At 42.4% G+C, this 21,233-nt stretch overlaps 1 protein-coding gene and 1 long non-coding RNA gene across 19 annotated transcripts in view; one reads left to right on the top strand and one right to left on the bottom strand.

The window, feature by feature from the left end:
- The window catches only part of ABLIM1 (actin binding LIM protein 1), a 315,920-nt gene that overhangs the window by 273,995 nt on the left and 20,692 nt on the right, over window positions 1-21,233 (top strand). For 7 of the 18 annotated variants that reach the window (XM_030569044.1, XM_030569053.1, XM_030569046.1 and 4 more), the window contains 6 exons: window positions 4,697-4,711; window positions 9,719-9,823; window positions 11,787-11,834; window positions 14,163-14,309; window positions 18,834-18,925; window positions 19,081-19,186. In XM_030569044.1, the coding sequence (XP_030424904.1) occupies window positions 4,697-4,711; window positions 9,719-9,823; window positions 11,787-11,834; window positions 14,163-14,309; window positions 18,834-18,925; window positions 19,081-19,186 (513 nt within the window). The remainder of the gene's footprint in view (window positions 1-4,696; window positions 4,712-9,718; window positions 9,824-11,786; window positions 11,835-14,162; window positions 14,310-18,833; window positions 18,926-19,080; window positions 19,187-21,233) is intronic. The other 11 variants (XM_030569042.1, XM_030569050.1, XM_030569054.1 and 8 more) reach the window with 7 other exon arrangements.
- Window positions 1,750-21,199, bottom strand: LOC115654592. The gene is made up of 3 exons (XR_004001211.1): window positions 21,188-21,199; window positions 7,629-7,635; window positions 1,750-1,820 (listed from the first exon to the last, which is right to left on the bottom strand). It is a non-coding gene; the product is annotated as an uncharacterized LOC115654592 (long non-coding RNA).

Here is a 21,233-nt window from a genome sequence, read left to right as displayed (position 1 = left end):
ACCCTTAAAAATAGATGCACTGCTTATTTCAGCATGCAGTTGATCCATAAACTTTGCAATTTCAACATTTTTGCTGTAAATCTAGATTAATGCTCTCACACCTTCCAATGGCACTTCTATTCCTTTTCCATTACTGTTAAGTGGAAAGCTTTTTCAACAGATAACACAGGAAAACTCTCTTCGTATTCCTTCCCAATTGTTTTGAGTCATCTGAAAAATAAGAGTCTTGGGGGTTAAATCTGTGGCTCAGCTATCAATCCAAATTACCAAATGGGACTATCGGAAAAGGGCATGTTTCCTATAAGATAAATGGGTAGCAAAAAATAGAAGATTCCACCATTGTGCTGGGAGATTTTGTATACAAAACTTTGGCTTAAGTAAGATTCATTGGGCTACGTTCTTAGCCGGTATAAATCAGCATAGATCAGCAAGGGATTTGTATTGATTTACATCAGCCACAGATGTGGAACTTTGTTTCAATTTCAATTAAATTTTTTATCAAAGAGGGGGAAATACTTCACTGTAACTGATCCAAAAGAAAAATGTTTCCTAGTTTTCAGTTGGAGAACATGCCTTAACTCCACTGGGAGGTGAGGGCACTCAACACCTATAGAAAGCTCCAAGGGTTCAACCCAACCTCAGTACTTAGATCCTGGGGAAAAGGGTACAAAATTATTTACAAAGATCAAGGTACTGAATTCTACTTTGTAGTGGGCCTGATTTTCCTGCCCCACCAGTGTAAATTCACTGAAGTCAATGGAGTTACATTACTGCAAAGCCAGCATAAGTGAAGAGAGAAGTAGGCCTGATATACTGTACTGCACATGATTAACCTACAATAATCTGCATATGCAGGTTATTTTACTTAAGAGGCTAACAAAGATATAACGCTTTACATTTGCAAGCTGTGTTCCAATTGGTTGGCATGTAATTGGGCACACAAAGTGCTAAAATGAAGATATCCAAGCATCAGACAAGCAAGGATTCATAATAGGGGTTAAATGAACGATGCAAATTATCCCTTTTGATCCCTAACTCACAGCACTCATTGGCTGAGGCTGTGAAAGGCTCATGATGACAGACATTTCTTCATTAAATAGAATCTGGGGGCATGTGCAATCTCTCTATATGCTATGTATTGTACGATTGTACGTGTGTACATAGTGTTATAAGGAGAGATTATATAGTTTGCACGGTATGGTTTTTTTTACATTTCTTTGACATTCAAAATGTGTTGGGTTATAGTGCATCATATGGTACATGCTGCTCGCTATTCCATATTTATATCTGAGCTTTTTGTTAGCCAGTGATGGGATAGGGCTGGGTATCCATATTAGATTCTGTACTCTCCCTTCCCATTGTCATTCCTCTGTGTCCAAGTACCTTTCTTACAGATCTGTGTAACAGAGCACAAGGGAGCTGGCATTGGCTTCATAGGGTCTAGTGAGAACGCCATGAATATGTAGCCACATAAGGTGTCTTGTCTATCCCAGGTGTCTCCTTTTCAGGGAAGATGGTGGAGAATAGCTGCATTTGACCACTATGCTTCACATTCAGATATAATTCAGGGACCAAAAAACCCTCAGACACTCCCAAATTGGCATTGCAATCCTGTCCGGGGATGCTTTGAAATGATAGATACACTTGGCCAAATTCAAGGTGAGATGTAAAGTGAATTCCCATGCACTGGGTCAGACTCTCTGTCCTACCTACCAATCTGTAAGGGCTGTTGTCATAGCTACATTGGTCCCAGGATGTTACAGAGACAAGGTGGGTGAGGTAATGTCTTTTTATTGGAGCGACTTCTGTTGGTTAAAGAGCTTACACAGAGCTCTTCCTCAGGTCCTGTAAGCTTGAAAGTCTCTCTCACCAACAGAAGTAGATTCAATAAAAGATATTACCACACCCACCTTCTCTCTATTGTGTAAGGAAATCTAAATTGATGTATTTTATATGCTGAAGAGTCAGAAGAAGGTGTACTTTTTCTCTTCTTTAAAGTCCACCTTCCTGTTTGTTAGCACTCATCATGTGTGCATTATACCAACATAAACTCACTTAGGCCTGGTCGACATTTAAAGCTTAACTGTCGTGAAGGAGTGACCTAGTTATACCAGTAAAAGCTCTAGTGTTGACACAGTTATATGAATATAAGGCACTTTATACTGGTACGATGTATTTTGTTTTGCCAAACTACAATAAGCTATACTGGTATAAGCACTTTTATGCCAATATAACTGTGTCTGCACTGGGGAAAGAGGTTTGCTGCTTTAGCTATGCAGCATATACAAGCACACGTCCATAGGCAAAACCTTGATCCCATTATAGTCAATAGAAAGTTCCCATTGACTGGAATGGGGCCAGAACTTTGCCCCCTCTGCCTAGAATTTTTCAGAGCTCTTCAAGAGCATTCCAGAGCCCCAGCAGGATCATGGGTAAGCTGGGCCTCTAAGCTTAGAAGCATCATTGTGTGAGAGATCACCTGCCCTCCCAAAATGTGCCTGGCACTGTAGTGGTGACTTTAGGCCTGTGTTACCACATGAGGCCACATACACACAACCTCAGTGTCACTCAGCGCACCATTCCCAAATGCCTGCATGTATGGTACTGACTCCAGTGCTCACAGGCTGCATCAGACATTGAATGCTCTAACAGCCCTACCCTGGAAGAAAGCTATGCTTTGGCTCAATTTCCTGGCTTTCTGCTCCACATAGGAAGTAGAAGCCAGAAATCCTTACAAATTGGTGAACGGTGGCTCACCACAGCCTGAGGAGGGCTGCAAACTGGCAGGAGTTGTCCTGGCATGTCAGTGCAGTGGTTATTCAGAGAAGCAGAGACTCAGTTATAACTTGACCAGGATCTGGATGTGGCTGTGTATTTGTTAGGCTGTGCCTGGTTCTGTGAGCTTGGCTCTATTTCTGCATGTAAGTCATGTGGCAGTCACCATAAAGATCTGGAGCTGTCTGAAGTGGGGCTTCTTTGGTCATAGGCATCCCAGAATGCACTGAGCTATGAGCCAGGCGTGGGATTCCTAGACTGCTGGCTGCAAGCCAGCCTTGCAAGCAAAGAAAGTAGCAGCGGTAAACAAGACAGAGGGCAGCAGGAGGATAGGGAATCTGCACAAGAAAGGCATATACAGATTGCCATTTAGTCAGTGATGCCTCTGAGTGGGACTAGGGTGACCAGACAGCAAGTGTGAAAAATTGGGACGGGGGTGGGGGGTAATAGGAACCTATATAAGAAAGACCCCAAAATCAGGACTGTCCCTATACAATCAGGACAGCTGGTCACCCTAGGTGGGGCTAATGCTCGGCACAAGGGACCAAACTCATTCAATATTATACAAAAGTTTTTCCTGACTCTAAATGGTGATCAGCTGATTCCTGAAGCATCAGATTACTTGAGCTTAGGAGGAGGATTAGTTAGCGAAAGGGAACAGATGGAAAGATTTAAGAGAAGGGAAAGGTCTCTGAATTCCACTTCCCAGACTGCCACATCCCAATGATTTATATAAATTAAAACCACTTCCAATTTTCTCCTCATCCCCTGCCCGTTAGAGTTCATATTCCTAGGGGTTTGTTTCCTTCAGTGCTGGCAAACTGAGGGTATGGCTACACCTCCAAAAGAAAGGTGTTTTCTTAGCTCAGGTTAGCTAACTTGGGTTAAAATAGTGACGATGCTTGAGTTCCAGCCCAGGCTCCCTAGTGGGCTTGAATTTAAGCTGCTAATCTGAGTTAGAAGCTGAGTTGCTGTGTCTTCACTGCTATTCTAACGTGAGTAAGCTAACCCGAGTTAAGAACACATATTTTTCTTCAGTGTAGCCATTCCCTGAAGGGCTCTAGTGTGCTTTGTGGCTACATAACTAGAACTGCTGCACTGCTTTGGAAGTTTACAAAATGCCACAACACAGGTTTATCTTTGAGACAATAGGAGACATGTTCCTTTGCAAACATGTAAGGAATCACAAACTACAAGCATACACATAATGGCTGCACACCAGCCATGGGTCATAGGGTGGATGAAGGAGCAGGGGAATAAGTCCATTTTTACACATATATACACACTCATATGCACGCTTTTTCCTTATATTCCAAAGACAGACCATAGAGACAACTCTCACCCCAGAATTCTCTTTGATGTCCATTATGTATGTTACTCTGGAAGTATCATGATAAGGAACACTTGCTTCCTGAAGCAGCATTCCCTAGTGCAGTGGCTTTCTATTTGAGCACCCTTCTCCCATTTGGTTGCATGACCCCTGATACCTGTTGGGGTTGAGGACCCCTGTCCTAGAGGTTTTGAAAATGAAGCACACTATAGATTTCACTGGCTACTGCTGGGTTTTCCCATTCCATCATAAACATGTTCTCCTTTTTAGTTGAATTTCACGGCTGATTTCATTTATCCAATTCAAAGACATTCTCCTCAGCAAGGAGCCCCTGGTATGTTTGGCGTGAGGAGAAAAGTAATTTAATTTTGCTGAAAGAATGACCCACGTTCATGATGATGTTCAGATGATGTCCTGCATGTCTGGAAAAGATGTTCCCCAGTAGACCCTCAGATTGAGGTCACTATCATGGCTTGGGTCTCAGAGCTGATAAGGACCACCTTCCATTTCTGTTAATCCATTATGTTCTCATTTCATCCTTATTTTTTACCGGGCTGTGTTTACACTTTTTTTTCCCCGTCTTCCTTGCAGCTTCATTCTACATAGGTATGTCATGTCTCACACATGTGATTATCCTCATGCATGCTGGGTGGATGTGATGGCTTTTTTCTCACCATCTCAAAATCTGCATGTTTTTCTTTAAACTCAAGTGCTGAATTAACAAATTTTCCATTGCTGTCTAGCGAGATGTTAAATGGCAATAGACTTAATGTAGTGGTGTTGCAGTCATCCATTACCGTCTGGGTGGGAGGTTGGCCAGACTGCTTCACTACATCACCAAATTGCTGCCTATTATCAGGGGGAATTAGGAGACCAGGTGTTAGCGTCCCGACCATTCTAACAGACTCATAGACTCTAGGACTGGAAGGGACCTCGAGAGGTCATCGAGTCCAGTCCCCTGCCCTCATGGCAGGACCAAATACTGTCTAGACCATCCCTGATAGACATTTATCTAACCTACTCTTAAATATCTCCAGAGATGGAGATTCCACAACCTCCCTAGGCAATTTATTCCAGTGTTTAACTACCCTGACAGTTAGGAACTTTTTCCTAATGTCCAACCTAAATCTCCCTTGCTGCAGTTTAAGCCCATTGCTTCTTGTTCTATCATTAGAGGCTAAGGTGAACAAGTTTTCTCCCTCCTCCTGATGACACCCTATTAGATACCTGAAAACTGCTATCATGTCTGCTCTCAGTCTTCTCTTTTCCAAACTAAATAAACCCAGTTCTTTCAGCCTTCCTTCGTAGGTCATGTTCTCAAGACCTTTAATCATTCTTGTTGCTCTTCTCTGGACCCTCTCCAATTTCTCCACATCTTTCTTGAAATGCGGTGCCCAGAACTGGACACAGTACTCCAGTTGAGGCCTAACCAGCTCAAAGTAGAGTGGAAGAATTACTTCTTGTATCTTGTTTACAATACACCTGTTAATGCATCCCAGAATCACTTTTGCTTTTTTTGCAACAGTATCACACTGTTGACTCATTTAGCCTGTGGTCCACTATGACCCCTAGATATCTTTCTGCCATACTCCTTCCTAGAAAGTCTCTTCCCATTCTGTATGTGTGAAACTGATTGTTCCTTCTTAAGTGGAGCACTCTGTATTTGTCTTTATTGAACTTCATCCTGTTTACCTCAGACCATTTCTCCAATTTGTCCAGATCATTTTGAATTTTGACCCTGTCCTCCAAAGCAGTTGCAATCCCTCCCAGTTTTGTATCGTCTGCAAACTTAATAAGCTTACTTTCTATGCCAACATCTAAGTCGTTGATGAAGATATTGAACAGAGCCGGTCCCAAAACAGACCCCTGCGGAACCCCACTTGTTATACCTTTCCAGCAGGATTAGGAGCCATTAATAACTACTCTCTGAGTACGGTTATCCAGCCAGTTATGCACCCACCTTATAGTAGCCCCATCTAAATTATATATGCCTAGTTTATCGATAAGGATAAAGGATGCGAGACTGTATCAAATGCCTTACTAAAGTCTAGGTATACCACATCCACCGCTTCTCCCTTATCCACAAGACTCGTTATCCTATCAAAGAAAGCTATCAGATTGGTCTCCACGACTTGTTCTTTACAAATCCATGCTGGCTATTCCCTATCACCTTACCACCTTCCAAGTGTTTGCAGATGATTTCTTTTATTACTTGCTCCATTATCTTCCCTGGTACAGAAGTTAAACTAACTGGTCTGTAGTTTCATGGGTTGTTTTTATTTCCCTTTTTATACATGGGCACTATATTTGCCCTTTTCCAGTCTTCTGGAATCTCTCCTGTCTCCCATGACTTTCCAAAGATAATAGCTAGAGGCTACTCTATTAACTCCTTGAGTAACAGGTTGAATCTCAGTCTATAGTGCTCTGGCCGTCAGGCACGGCAGACTAACGAGCAGTCTATGGGCTCTGGCCCTCAGGCAGGACAGAGCAGTGGATAGTTCAGGGACCCAGACCCTCAGGGTGAGTGAGACACCAAACTATCTGAGAACTTAACCCTCAGGCAGGGCAGAGCAGTGAATAATCTAGCATCCTAGCTCTGGCGGATGGTAGGCTAACAAAGGCTTCCTGGCCTATAGTGGGGTCTGAGGGGTCCCAGCCCAGGGCCCTAATAGAAGCAGTGTGTTCTGCCACTGAGTCAGCGGGGAATCCAGCTGCAACACACTGACCTGGGTTCAGGCAGCAACACAGCTGGACTGTGGTCTGCTGTCCCTGGGCTACTTCCTACTACCCCTACATTCGGTACCTTGGCTCCATGGGTGTCCTCAGCCTCCTCGGGGTAGATAGGCAATGGCAGTCCTGGCAGCTCCCTTGTGAACACAGATTCCTCTAGGAACAGGCCACTACTTGTCTCAGCAGCCTGCAGCGAGCAGGATGCATCTGTCTCCCTCGGTGTCTCAGCCCCAACTGAGCTAGAGGCTCCGCCTTTTATACTTCCTCTCCCGCCTTCCCACTTCCAGCGGGAGGGACAAGTCTGGTCTGGCTCCACCTACCTGGGCACAGGTGGTGGTGCCTCCCCCTCTGGGTCAGAGGGAGGCCAGACCGCCTCACTACACATAACCATTTATGGACACTATTCAAAGCAATATGTAAAGATTTAGGGCAAATGCTGTGTCAGAAAACAGTTTTATTTGCCTAGAAATTCTTTCTTCCTTTTCACTCTGAATCACATCATATATCACATATATGATGCAGAGCCAGTATAATGTATGTGTTGTACCTACTGGTGCTCTTCTTTCTAAAATACTAGTGTTCATAAACCCTTTTTTCTTAAGAGCCATCATGGTCTAAGTCTCTCAGCAAATCAAGCTGTAATTCTGTATAACTCTTCTCAGCAAATGTGACCATATAACCAGGTTCTTGAGAGTAAATGATCTGTTGTAACACAGAACTCCACTTTCTCAAATAGCGGTTGCTGCTATAACAGTATATGAAGCTTTTACGCAGCACTACAAGGCTCTGGTACAGAAGTGCTGTGAAGTGTACCATTCTCTGCAATAGTGGTTAGGCTTTTCCTTCTATCCACAGAAGTATTATTCCTCACTAGCAACAGGTGTCACTGGGAAGACATTACAGAGGAACCTCCGAGAGTGAAATAGAATGGAAATATCTGTGAAGCGACAAGTGCAGGGAGACCTGGCTCAATTCAAGTTACTCTATCCTTAGGGTCTGTTCTATAACTTATTAGTTACATCATCTGGGTTCCTAGACATGGGGTTATCCAGCACAGTTTAATCAATGTGATTGTGCTTACTAATTTCTAGTGAATATAAAAAGGGGTGTAGATTGGATTCTTCAGGTTATTTACAGAACAGCTAATTATTTATAGAGGCACTAACACATTCACATTCTTGCAAAGCCACCCTCAGCCTTACTCCAAACACGGCAGTCAATGATCTCCAAGGTTCTTCCATGCACAGAGAAAAGAGGTGTGAACTAGTGGCCTGAGCACAGGATTGATAGTGAGAACCAGAACTCCCAACCCTGGCTTGAATACTAGTTTCCAGTGGCTTTACTCCAGTCACTTCGCTATATATCAGTTTTCTCATCTGTCAAAATGGTGATGACGATATGAAAGTCGGCCATGTCCCACCTTGATGCCATGTTGTCATCAACATTCAGCAGGTAAAATGTACCACTTGACAGCAAGGTGTGGATTGCAAGCTTCATTTTAAACTTGCTTCTCTGCTTGCTGCAGGACTGCATAGTTCAAGAAGTCTCTTCTGATTATCCTTTCTCATGAAATGTTTTTCTTGCTAAATGCACGACTGCTCCCACCCAGTGGGAACAGGAAGAGGGAATGACATGTCTGCATTCAAGTTTAAAATATGTCAAATTAGCTATGTGTTGAGATTTACAGTGGGGGTGGCAGTCTACAGAACACTGATCTTAATGAAAAGTTTATAATGTTCTAATAGAAGTTTCTATCAGAAGCCAACATAACCAAAATGATATATTCCACAGAGTGTGACTTCAGAACACATTATGTCCTTGAATTGCCACACACAGATAATCATATCACTTTAAATAACCATGCATTCTGCTACTCCTAGCTGATATGTAGTTTTCCAAATTAGGCATTGGCTGAACAGTACTCAGCAACATTGAACTTAAAATAGAAGAACCACAGCACATGGAACATCTGATGGCACAGCACATTTGGGGACTGTGTAGCAAGACAGGGCCAAACGATCATAGTGGTACATATACTAGTCTGCACATGCATTTGTATGGACAAATTTTGTGCATGCAAATCATGCCCAAATACAGTGTTTGTGCATCAGTTCATCATGTGCATAAATAAGTCATAAAGAATGCAAATGACTTCCTTAAGCACAAGTAAAGGCAGTCATGTCTCTGGCTCATTTCAGCAACCTTCAGGGTGCCTGAGTTAACATGGTGGATCTGCAGGAGGGGAAGGAATGTTCCAGTCAGAACACTTGTATAATGAAGAATAAGTTGTATAAGTTTAAGAATTTTAACTCCTATATGGCTAAGCTGATAGATTTGTGGGGAACAATGCTCTGAAATGGCCTAGGTGACATAACAGCTCTTTTCCTTCTCTAATGTCTGTGCTCCTTTAATTTAGGGAATTGTATTCCAGCTGCCAACATCTGCTTCTACATGCTTGGAAACCAATTTCATTTTGGGTTTGCATATCAACTACTATACCACGTGCCTGTGACTTATAACCAAAACTGTCAACCTCTGAACCATGGCCAAATAACCTTCCATTCCACTCTCCCGTCCTGCCCATCTAACCACCAGGCTGCCAACACACAGCTCCAACATGCATGCCGTCAGAATGAATGTGAGCTGCTTAAAACTCAAGTGCAGTCTGAACGTGAATCTCTGTCTCTGCAGGAATATTGAAAAACAAAGTCATTCAGTGCTAGTCAAGTCTGTTGAATATTGTTTGTTTTTTAGTTCTGCTTTAAACCTCTCTTCCTCCCTGGAGTTTTTGAGTTCACCGTTTTTTGGTTGGGTTTTTATTATGCTTGCTGCTTTATTGCTCTCCCTTTTCTCATTTTGTTTTCTCCATTCTTCTCATTGGAGGCAATGAGCCGTCCAGCGGTCGGAACTCCCCTGTCCCTTATCGGCCAGACAGCCGCCCTCTAACTCCAACTTACGTTCAGGCCCCTAAACATTTCCATGTTCCAGGTAGGAGCTGGCACTCTGTGTCTTGGTGTCCTGTCACAGTGTAGAATGTAGCCTTTGTCACCTCTGTCTTGTCTCCATTATTTCATGCTGGTTTACTTGATATGTGCACAGTGTTCTGACTCACAGGGACCTGCTCCCGACCTTGCTGAGAGGAGTCTTGTGTTTAGCAAGTGTGGAGGGATGGATTGTGGCTTTATCTTGCCCTGTGGTTCAGCATTAGAAATGGGTTGTGGTTCAGTGTTAGTCCATAGACAGTGAGCTGACCATTTAGGGCCTGATCCTTCTCACTTCCCCAAGCTATGAGCCATGCTTGGAAGAGTTACTCCTGACCTATACTAGTGTATAGTGTATGTGAGAGACAAAGGGGGCCTGGAGCAGTTCTGATGCTCTCCAGCAAGAGCGGTTAAATCTAAGCATGCTCGTGATTTTCATATCTGATAAAGGCAACTCCTGACTTGCTTTATCTTGAGCAAGACCATTCCAAGTTAGGTTTGGGGTTTTGTTTTTTTTAAACTGGATGAGAAAAAATCTTTTTTTGTTTTTGTACAATAACTTGACTTCCCATACAAGGATACATAAAGTCACCATGCCCTGTTTACAAGGGACAGACTGTTTTAAGTCAAATTTACCACTTTTCCACTGTGGAAAAGTTTCCTGTTCCTGTATTTAGATGAGGGAAAATCTGTATTTATAACTTTCCAGTGTAGGCAGGTGGGAATCTATCACATGACTTAAATACCCTGGTAGCGTTTACAGATATGTTATTCAAGTAGAGACAGTGGTCCACTAGCAGGAACAAAAAAAAGCCTCTGTGTCTCTGTGTTCTGAATTTGTCTAGTTTAGTCAGTGATGTAGGGCGTTGTCAGATAGGATTTACTTTAATTTTCATAGATATGTAAGGTTCCTTTCCTTGAAGTCAAAGATAAAGTTGTCTCCTTTAGCACTTTCATTGGACCCATGATGTGCATTGTATGCTTCTAAACATTTTCTGTGATAGTTGTACTAATGTAACCACAATCTATATTATACAGTAGAAAAAAAAAATTTTGCAGTGCAGATTTTCAGCCCCTTATAGAACTCATTATGCATAATGGGATTCTGATACTTGGTTTTTCACTGTAGCATTAATTTTGGATCACCTTACGTGTTGTTTTTGTGAAGAACTTGTAAGTTTTTTTAGAATGAACCTTTGCTTGTTACTAAATCAGCATCTATTTTAAAAAAAAAATTCCCAGTTCTTGGAAGATGTTGCCATAGAAATACTTTGCAAGAGTTCTGGGGTTTGCAGTTAAAATCTAATGCATAATGATGATATGCTGTACAATATTTGTCACATAGAAATGTTTTTAATCTGCCCATGTTGTGGTTCGGTATTTGCACTACATTAGTTAGCATTGCATGGAGCATCTCTCTGGCCCAGTGCAGTACAATAGTTGGCTGTTCTTCAAAATGGCAGACTAGACTGCATGGTCAGTAGGTTTTAATGTGAATTGTAGGTTCACTGCATTGCTCTCTATGCTCTGTCCAACTCATCAGTTGGAGAGGAAATTAAGCTGCTATTGCTGAAGCACAATTTTCCAGAATGTAGTCATTTGGGATTGCTGTCCCCAAATTGCTTGCATAGTCATCATCAAAATATCTCCTTTGCTTGCATTTCTTCTATAACCTTTATGTTACTAATAAACTTCTAAATATTTAAAATGAATGGCTCGTGACTTAGATGCATCAACATGTTGCAAAATAAATGGCAAAAGATTTCATACCACATGTCTGTGACTTTTCACCTGTTCTAGTATTTTCTCGAGTAATCCAGCTATATGTAATGCTAGAGTTAGCTTTCTGGCTTCTTCCTGGGCTAACTCCTTGGTTTAGTGTGTCTCTTGGTTTGGTGCTGGGGTTTCTCTTTTATTCATAGCTGAAGTCTTCCCCATATTCACACATTTCTACTTTTTTAATTCCACAGATCAAGGCATCAACATTTACAGGAAACCACCCATCTATAAACAACATGGTAAACCCTCTTTCCTCTCTGTATTTTCTTAGTAGGAGCATCTGCTCAACTAAACATTTGTACAGCATAGCAGAAAACACCCAGTGTTTCACATACACATTACAAATTGGAAATATGCATTTAAAAACAGCTTTTATTGGACAAATTGCCAGGTAAAAAGAATGAGTGGAATCTTGGCCTCAGTGAAGTTGATGATAAAACTCCCGTTTATTTATATGAGACTAGAATTTCACCTTGTGTCTTTAACATGATTTAGGTACCGTACCTTTTCCCACAGGAATTCATCATGGTAAGACTGATTTTTCAACAGGAGGGTCTCAGCCTTTGTTTCCAGCAAACAAAGTACAACTCTTTGCTTCCCCCGTAAAGATGGAGATTTTTATTGGCAGCCCAGTATTCCAAATGCAAATTTGCTAAAAGAGCTAAGAACGAGTAGAATTGTTGAAAGTGTTATATGCAGTGTATCTCTGGGGAGACTGATTTGACTGTCAAAGTCAGTGGAGCAGCTTGGATAGGAAAATGTATTTGTTTTTCCAGTATTCAGTTTCACTGCTACTTTAAACCTCTTTCCAAGCTGCCCATTGTTTTAGCATTCCTCATAATAATAATAAAGATGGGACCAGCCAACTGATTTGCCACTGCCTGATGCTATGGAACATGGTTACTGAATTCATTCACTGTTGCCTTCTGCTGTGAATATAGAGTGTTTAATAGGAAAAGGCTTTTTTATGGGGGTAAAGCACATGTAGCTATACTTCCTGAGGGAATTCTTGCATTTGCCTGTGGAGATCCTGCACCAACCAGTATAGTTTCTGTGTAGAATTAGATAACAGAGGGACAGAATCATAAGTTTTAGATGAGCAGCTAATAGAGAGCAACTGAGCACACAAGGAGGAAAAAATACAAAGACCTAGATTAGAAACCAGAGTCCCATTACTGCAGATTGAGCCTCTTTTTAAAAAAAATATTTTAAACCATATTCTCATTTTTAAAATGTCCTTAATATTATTTGGGGGGGGTTATGGTTTTAATGTGTCTTCTCATCCTCTCATTAACATGTGAATGTTTAACCGCTGACCTCACCAATTCTTATATGTAAGTACTGTTTGAAGTCATGCTTTTGTTATCACCCTGACCAGCTTCCCCCGATTTCTCTATGTTCATGCATAGAACCTTCCCTGTCTTAAAATTGCCAACAGTCTCGGTACACATTAAGGCAGATATTTTCAAAACAGCCCAAAGGATTTGGATGTGAAATTCCTGTTAATTGTAATGGGAATAAGGACATTTCAATTCCTTATGTTGCTTTGACAATCTCAGACTAAAGCCATAAACATTAAAATTCAATGAATCCGTTATTGAAAAACATCTGCCTCGGCTTCCTAGTTGGTTGTCTTAGCAGACGTCTTTCAGTGAAAGTAGGTCCAGGGATCATCTTCTAATTTGACGTTCAAAAAGAAAATGACTTGACTGAGGCTGATACTTTGCATTTTAGGAAGTAACCAGGGTGTTTTTAATACAAAGTAAAACACTCCATTTGTTTTTTATTTGGTCGAAGGTCAACAAATAAAAACCACAATGCACATCCCTGCATTATATGATCATTTAAAAAGACTTTTTGGTCCAGATTTGAATTCTAGATTTGTGCCACACTACTGAGATAAGACTCTGGAATTCCTGATGAATTTTTTTTAAATACTGTATAGTACCATGGTAAATTTCATTTCTGAAGACTATCTCCCTGCTGAGTTGATCTGAACAGAATTTAACATTTGTTACTAAACTCAAGCTCACTTTTTTGTTGCTGAACATGAATGAGTTACTAGATGCAGCAGAGATGTTTGAGTGATAAACACCTTTCTCTGCTTGCTGCAGACCCCTTCACTGTTGCAATTTTTCACAGAAGCATAGAAAATGTTTTAAAATGTGGTGGAATTAAAATTAGTGTAGCTTCACTGAACTATTCCTGGTTTCTTCTCCTAAAGGGAAGACAAGCCAGCACACTGAAGTCTTCATTAATGATCAGCTGTCGTCAGGAGATACAGCAAAATACTGCTTGATGTATTTGTCTGAGTTCCCTCTGTCTGTCTAATCATTCTAACAGTATGCTACTCCAGTGAAATCCTGTATTTTGTGAAGTGGGGGGAGAGCATGAATTTGATTCTAAGACATTTATGAGGGGAAGAAGCTGAAACTAGGAAGCCAAAAGATCAGTGCATACACTTTTAATAACTAACTACTGTAGAGTATGAAATATTAACAAAGTAAGGAAAAGCATGACACTGATGTAGGCTATAACATAGCTAAGTTCCCCTGATTACCATCTAGATGCAACTGCTTTGGCAGCACAGAGCAAGTCCTCCGAGGATATCATCAAGTCCTCCAAGTTCCCAGCAGCCCATGCTCCAGCACCCAACGAGATACCAAAGATTGAGACAGACCACTGGCCAGGTCCTCCCTCACTTGCGGCTGTAGGTATGCAAAAAAAAAAATGAACTAAGTGACATGGACTAAGAGGTACATATAAATAAATTAGACTAATATTGACACTATAAGCTCTCGGGGGCAGGAACTGTCTTTCTCTGTTCACCACATAGCACATTGAGGTCTTGAATCTGATTGGGGCCTCTGTGCATGCCTGTGCTATAAATAATAATAGCAAAGAAAACAGGTCTCATAAAAACTTTGAGACTGTTAACATGAACATTCTCCCATAGAGGAGATACGTACTGTGCAATTGGCTGTGGGTGGTTCAATGTCTTGAATGCATCGTAGAAGCCTGACTTCTTTCAGTTATTATTTATTTCACATTCTAGTTCTATGCTAACAGTAAATATACTTGTAAAAAATGTCATTTCTCTGGCCATTAACCTTTTTCTGTGGCAATGATGAGCACTGTGAAGTCATTGCATAGATACCTTCTGAATGAGACCATCACAAAAGTTGTGTTTCTCATCTACGCCGTATCCACAGAATGATTATCTTTCTTTTCCATGTCACTACTCTGCAGAATCTCATTCATTGTGTTTTCTTTGAATCACATACACAATCATTTTTTTTTATTTGTCTTTTTCTTTGTGCTTGTGATGATTCCCGACCAGGAGGGATGTTAGACAGCTAATTTAAATATTACTTCTTCAGAGATGCACAAAGGAAACTCTTTAGGTTGGTTATTTCAGTTTTGGGTGAAGAGTTTGACACTCCACAGTACATTCCGTGTAGCTGTTAGTAGAACCATAACAAGAGTTAGGAATTCAGTGGTTTGAGATGAGGCAAATAATATGAATGGCTAATTTAGAAGGAATCAATTCACTAGAAATAGCTTCTACCTGCCAACTGAAACTTCACAACCTGTAACATCAAATCGACAATTCATGGGTATTTTTAATCTTTCATTATAACAACAATGATAATTTATTAAGTGATGTATTATTTATGTGATGGATTCCTAGTTGACCACTTTGGTCATCACCTCCTCCCAGTCTATTACCTACTTGCCAATGGACTGTATCTTGATTGTTACTATTTTAAATAAATTGCTTCATACATTGGCTCTCAGGTTGCTTTATTTTTCCTGAGAAACTAAACATGACTCTGCAGAAACTATATTGGCCCTAATGCATTCAGGGCTTTTCTGTACTCGTCAATAAGTGGATCATTTACATATTAATTAACATGATTAAAAACAAACTCTTGAGTCTGTGGGTATGTCTACGCTACGGGATTATTCCAATTGTACATAAACCGGTTTTGTAAAACAGATTGTATAAAGTCGAGTGTACGTGGCCACACTAAGCACATTAATACGGTGGTGTGTGTCCATGTACCAAGGCTAGCGTCGATGTCCAGAGCGTTGCACTGTGGGTAGCTATCCTGTAGCTATCTCATAGTTCCCGCAGCTTCCCCCTCCCATTGGAATTCTGGGTTGAGATCCCAAAGTAAAAACAATGTCGCGGGTGATTCTGGGTAAATGTCATTACTCAATCCTTCCTCAGTGAAAGCAACGGCAGACAATCATTTCGCACCCTTTTTCCCTGGATTGCCCTGGTAGACGCCATAGCATGGCAACCATGGAGCGTTTTGCCTTGTCACTGTCACCGTATGTGTACTGGATGCTGCTGACAGATGTGGTACTGCAGTGCTACACAGCAGCATTCATTTGCCTTTGCAAGGTAGCTGACGGTTACCATCCCTATTGCACCATCTGCCATTGTAAATTGGCGATGAGATGACAGTTATCAGTTGTTTTGTACCATCTGCTGCTGTCATGGATGCTCCTGGCTGGCCTCGCTGAGGTCGGCTGGGGGCGCTTGGACAAAAATGGGAATGACTCCCCGGGTCATTCCCTTCTTTATGTTTTGTCTAAAAATAGAGTCAGTCCTGCTTAGAATATGGGGCAAGTGTACTAGAGAACCCGAGAGCACAGCCGCTCCGTATCAGAGCTCCAGAGATCCCGCAGAAATGATGAGCTGCATGCCATTCTAGGGGATGCCCCTGCAACAACCCCACCCATTGCTTCCCTCCTCCCCCAACCTTCCTGGGCTACCATGGCAGTGTCCCCTCATTTGTGTGATGAAGTAATAAAGAATGCAGGAATAAGAAACACTGACTTTTTAGTGAGATAAAATGAGGAGGGGGAAGAAGCCTCCAGCTGCTATGATAGTCTGGGCAGGACATTAAAGGGTGAGGGGGGGAGAGGAGCGCAGCCTCCCGCTGCTATGATAGTCCAGGCAGTACAGAATCTTTTCTTTAGATATGAAAGGGAGGAGCTGATAGTGCTCAGCCTCTAGTTGCTATGATGAGGACGGTTACCAGCCGCTTTGTACCATCTGCCGGGAATGACCGGGAGTCATTCCCATTTTTACTCAGGCGCTCCCGGCCGACCTCACCGAGGCCAGCCAGGAGCACTCATGGGCTGATGATGACGATGGATAGCAGTCATATTGTACCGTCTGCTACCGGGAAGGGGATGCTGGTGTTCAGCGCTGCAGCACCCCGTCTACCAGCAGCATGCAGTAGACATAGGATGACATTGAAAAAAGGCGAAAAATTTTTTTTTGCCTTTTCTTTCGGGGGGGGGGAGAGGAAGGGTGTAAATTGACGACATATACCCTGAAACACCCAGCAAAATGTTTTTGACCCTTCAGGCATTGGGAGCTCAGCCAAGAATGCAAATGCTTTTCGGAGACTGCAGGAACTGTGGGATAGTTGGAGTCCTCAGTACCCCCTCCCTCTCTCCATGAGCGTCCATTTGATTCTTTGGCTTTCCATTACACTTGTCACACAGCACTGTGGTGTGGCCTCTGTCTATCATTGCCTGGAGATTTTTTCAAATGCTTTGGCATTTTGTCTTCTGTTACGGAGCTCTGATAGAACAGATTTGTCTCCCCAAACAGCGATCAGATCCAGTATCTCCTGTACGGTCCATGCTGGAGCTCTTTTTGGATTTGGGACTGCATCACCACCCGTGCTGATCAGATCTCCATGCTGGGCAAACAGGAAATGCAATTCAGTAGTTCACGGGGCTTTTCCTGTCTGGCCAGTGCATCCAAGTTCAGATTGCTTTCCAGAGCAGTCACAGTGGTGCGTTGTGGGATACCGCCTGGAGGACAATACCACCGATTTGCGGCCACACTAACCCTAATCTGACATGGCAATACTGATTTCAGCGCTACTCCCCTCGTCGGGGAGGAGTACGAATCGGTTTAAAGAGCCCTTTATATCGATATAAAGGGCTTCGTTGTGTGGACAGGTGCAGGGTTAAATCGATTTAACGCTGCTAAATTTGGTTTAAACGCGTAGTGTAGGCCAGGCTTATGTTTAGGTTGGTTGCCTGATTTACTGAGTCTGATGTTTTCCATATAGAGTTAAACTGGACTAAACAATTAAAAAATAAAAAAAGTATATTCCTGCTATTCTGCAGAAAACTCTACAGAAAGACTGAGCAAAATGGCTTGTCTAGCAAACAAATCTTAACCTCTGTCACCTTTTAGCTACCTCCATGCTAGCACCATTTTACAGTTCCCTGTATAACATTGTGTTGAATTTAAGCATCCTAATGGTTCAGTTGCAGAGCTTGATTTTTACTTAGAAACTCCCATTTGATTGTAATGAGAACTTTGACTGAATTAGGATGGATTGAAAGATTAGTCAGGAATTCAGGATTTGGCCCGCAGAGGGAGACTACTGCTGTCATCAAAACTGCCTGTAGTCATGTCATTCATGACTATGCTCTCAAAAATCATTGAACCTGAATCTCATTTACACTACGACTGCTTTGCTTTACTTTGGCAGTCCAAATTGGCCACAAAGTGGATTGAATGTAATTCATACCTACTTTGAGTCCCCTCCATGCTGTCAGAGTGGGTTAAATTGTTCTCAGTCATTTTGGTACATGGACCAGTGCTTTTAAGGTCAAGCCTCTGTGACTGGTGATCTAGGCTTCCCCTCTCTGTTGTGATTGCAAGCCTCTGTGCTAGGTCCTAGAACACCACTGCTGCTCCCTTTCTATTCACTTGTGCGTGTGCTAAGCAAATGTGAAGCTTTAGCTACTCCAATCTTGCAGTGGTGAAACTGGGACTTCAAACAGCTCCAGCCTCATCACTATGTAAGTGGGTTTTGGAATAGCCCAAACTCCATTTCTAGTTACATCATGTGCATATCTGGGGAGGTGGAATGGACTGCCTAGTGCTGCCAAGGGCTTCTACGACTAAACTGATAAGGAAATCTAAACAATTTGGGAACCAATGTTCTGTTTAGTATAGCGTCACACTATGGATAGTGTGGGACCAGAAGGGTGCTGGCAGTGGGTGGACTTGCTCAGTGTTCATTTTGGGTTAAGGATGGATTTTGAAAAGGCTTTGGAAGCTACTGGCAATCTTTGCATTTTTTTAATTTAGCAAACTAAGTTAGGTTGTACCGTGTAGTAGACCTTAAGTCTCTGGTGTGGTGAGACTGATATGAGAAAACTCTCTTTGTACTACGGTTTTATGGAAGCAGGAGTCGACATGAGACGCAGATCAAGTGGCAGAGAGGAAGAAGATGAAGAGCTCCAGAGACGTCGGCAGCTACAGGAGGAGCAGCTCATGAAGGTTGTTATAGCCTTATCTTAATAATATTTCCGAATCTTCAAAATCCTCCATTATGCACCACGGACAGACTTTTCATAAGCAATTTCAACTGTTTTTAATAAACCAATCCACCAGTGTATTTTGCTTATATATTTTTTTTCTCTTCCTATTTATAGCTTAACTCAGGTCTGGGGCAATTGATATTAAAAGAAGAAATGGAAAAGGAGACTCGCGATAGGCCACCTCTTTTAGCCAGTCGTTATGATTCTCCAATTAATTCATGTAAGCAACAGAGGTGAAAACTATCTCTAAGTTAGAGATAGTTTGGTCCATGGAAGCCCACGTGGTGTGTGTGCCTGGATACTGGGCTTTCACTCCTGAAAACCTTGGTCTATACCTATTTGCTTTATTGTTTAATCTAGAAATAATACTAAATTGATGATTTTAGAAGGAACTTCTTGGAGGAAAAGCTCCTTATATGCATGTGTGATGTAAAGTTTGGCCCTGGTAACTGCACTGCGGACACTTATCACAAACTAGTGGGCTAGCTTATTAAATTACAACAAACTAAACACACCTTGCCTAAACTTGAGCTTCACATAGCCTTTTAACCTTTCCCACGGGGGGAGAGGGGGAAAGAGGAAATCAGCAATGCCTTAGAGAGCAGGGCAACACATTCCAAAGTGCTGGATCCTAGCGAGTCAATGTCTGTATATCTAAGCTAGCATTGCAATTGGATGCATTACATTCCAGAGAAAAGGCAAAAGTATCAGCTGTGCTTAAATGTTTGCTTACAGGGAGGTCAGTGATACAGCCAAGAGTTTGGCCTTTTTTGTATATATATTTAATATATTATTTTATCCCTGGGGCACCTATGTGCCCTTCTCAGAGCTCCAAGGATTATTCCTCATGTGTTTTACTTCATTCTCCTTGCCCTCAGGGCCTTGCATCATAAGTCTGCTCCAAGCCAAGAAAAGTCAAGAGCAGCTCCCTGTGGAACCTGCCATTGCCACTACTCCATCATCCTAGTGGATGGCTGCACAACAAAATAGAACTCTCTGTTTTTCCCCGTTATATGAGTAGGCTGTCTCTACAGCCCTGCCAGCCCCTATTGGTCAGGGAGAGAAGGACCAGGCTAGCGTTCCGATCATGGTCATGGGGCTGAGGTCTTTCTAATAATATCAGTGCTCACAGAGATGAGTAAATTCACTGGCTAGAGTGTCACCTTAATGGAGACCTCTCCGTGCCTATCTGTACTGTTACATCAGTGCTAATCTGCAACACCTCTGCCTTTTGTGTGAGATCTGTGGACTGCTGGTCAGACAAATTCATGCCTTCGTCGACATCCCTTATCTCCAGAACATCTTGTCCTTTGTACCTCCTCCTATTTTTTTTTTAAATGTCTCTTTAAACCAGAGACTGAAAGGGCAACATTTGTGGGTGGCTGAGGAAGTGGAGGGGGGTGCTGATTGTGGGGAAAAGAGAAGAAAGTCCCTGTAATGGAAAATGAATTACAGTGTTAACTCCAGAGGTGCTACTGGAGGACCACATATATGACCACCTGCTTAAAATTGAAAGCCAAAGAAATCCCTTTGTGCCACTGCACTTTCTGGCATCAGCCGAGATGTTAAGCAGAAGCACCATGATACCAAGGAGAGCCTATTTCCTTGCTATTTTAGATGAAACCAGGAATACTGGAACCTGTAGCCTGGTCATGCAAAATTTCCTAACACGGTTGGGATAAGCTTTGGAGCTAGATTCTTAGCCAAGCCAAAGACCCCAACTGGTTGAGTTTCAACCATTGCTACTCATTTGAATCCTGCTCCCAATGAAGTCATGTGGTTGGGTACATATTTGGCACTTAGCCATGTTTTCAATGTTTACTTTCCAAAGTCAATGCTGTTTCTCAAACTTCATTGCACCACAACCCCCTTCTGACAACAAAAATTACTACACGGCCCTGGGAAGGGGGATTGAAGCCCGAGCCCCAGTGCCCCAGGCAGGTAGGCCAAAGCCAGAACACTGCCGCCCTGGGGTGGGGGGCAAAGCTGAAGCTCGAGGGTTTCAGCCCCCAGTGGGGAGGCTGCAACCTGAGTCCCACCGGTGAGGGCTGAAATCCTTGGGCTTTGGCTGCAGCCCTGCGCGGTGGGGCTCGGACTTTGGCTTCAGTCCCGGGCCCCAGCAAGTCTAACACGAGCCCTGGTGACCCCATTAAAACAGAGTTACAACCCATTTTGGGGTCTCAATCCACAGTTTGAGAACTACTTCCCCAAATGTTCTGACTTTGAGTTTCCAGTGGATTTTTGGTGTTTTTATTAAGACTTTTCTC

This window comes from Gopherus evgoodei, chromosome 7 (assembly GCF_007399415.2).
Source record: "Gopherus evgoodei ecotype Sinaloan lineage chromosome 7, rGopEvg1_v1.p, whole genome shotgun sequence".
Classification (NCBI taxonomy): domain Eukaryota; kingdom Metazoa; phylum Chordata; order Testudines; family Testudinidae; genus Gopherus; species Gopherus evgoodei.
The sequence above is the reverse complement of the archived record's forward strand: the minus strand, read 5'-3'. Positions and strand labels throughout refer to the sequence as shown.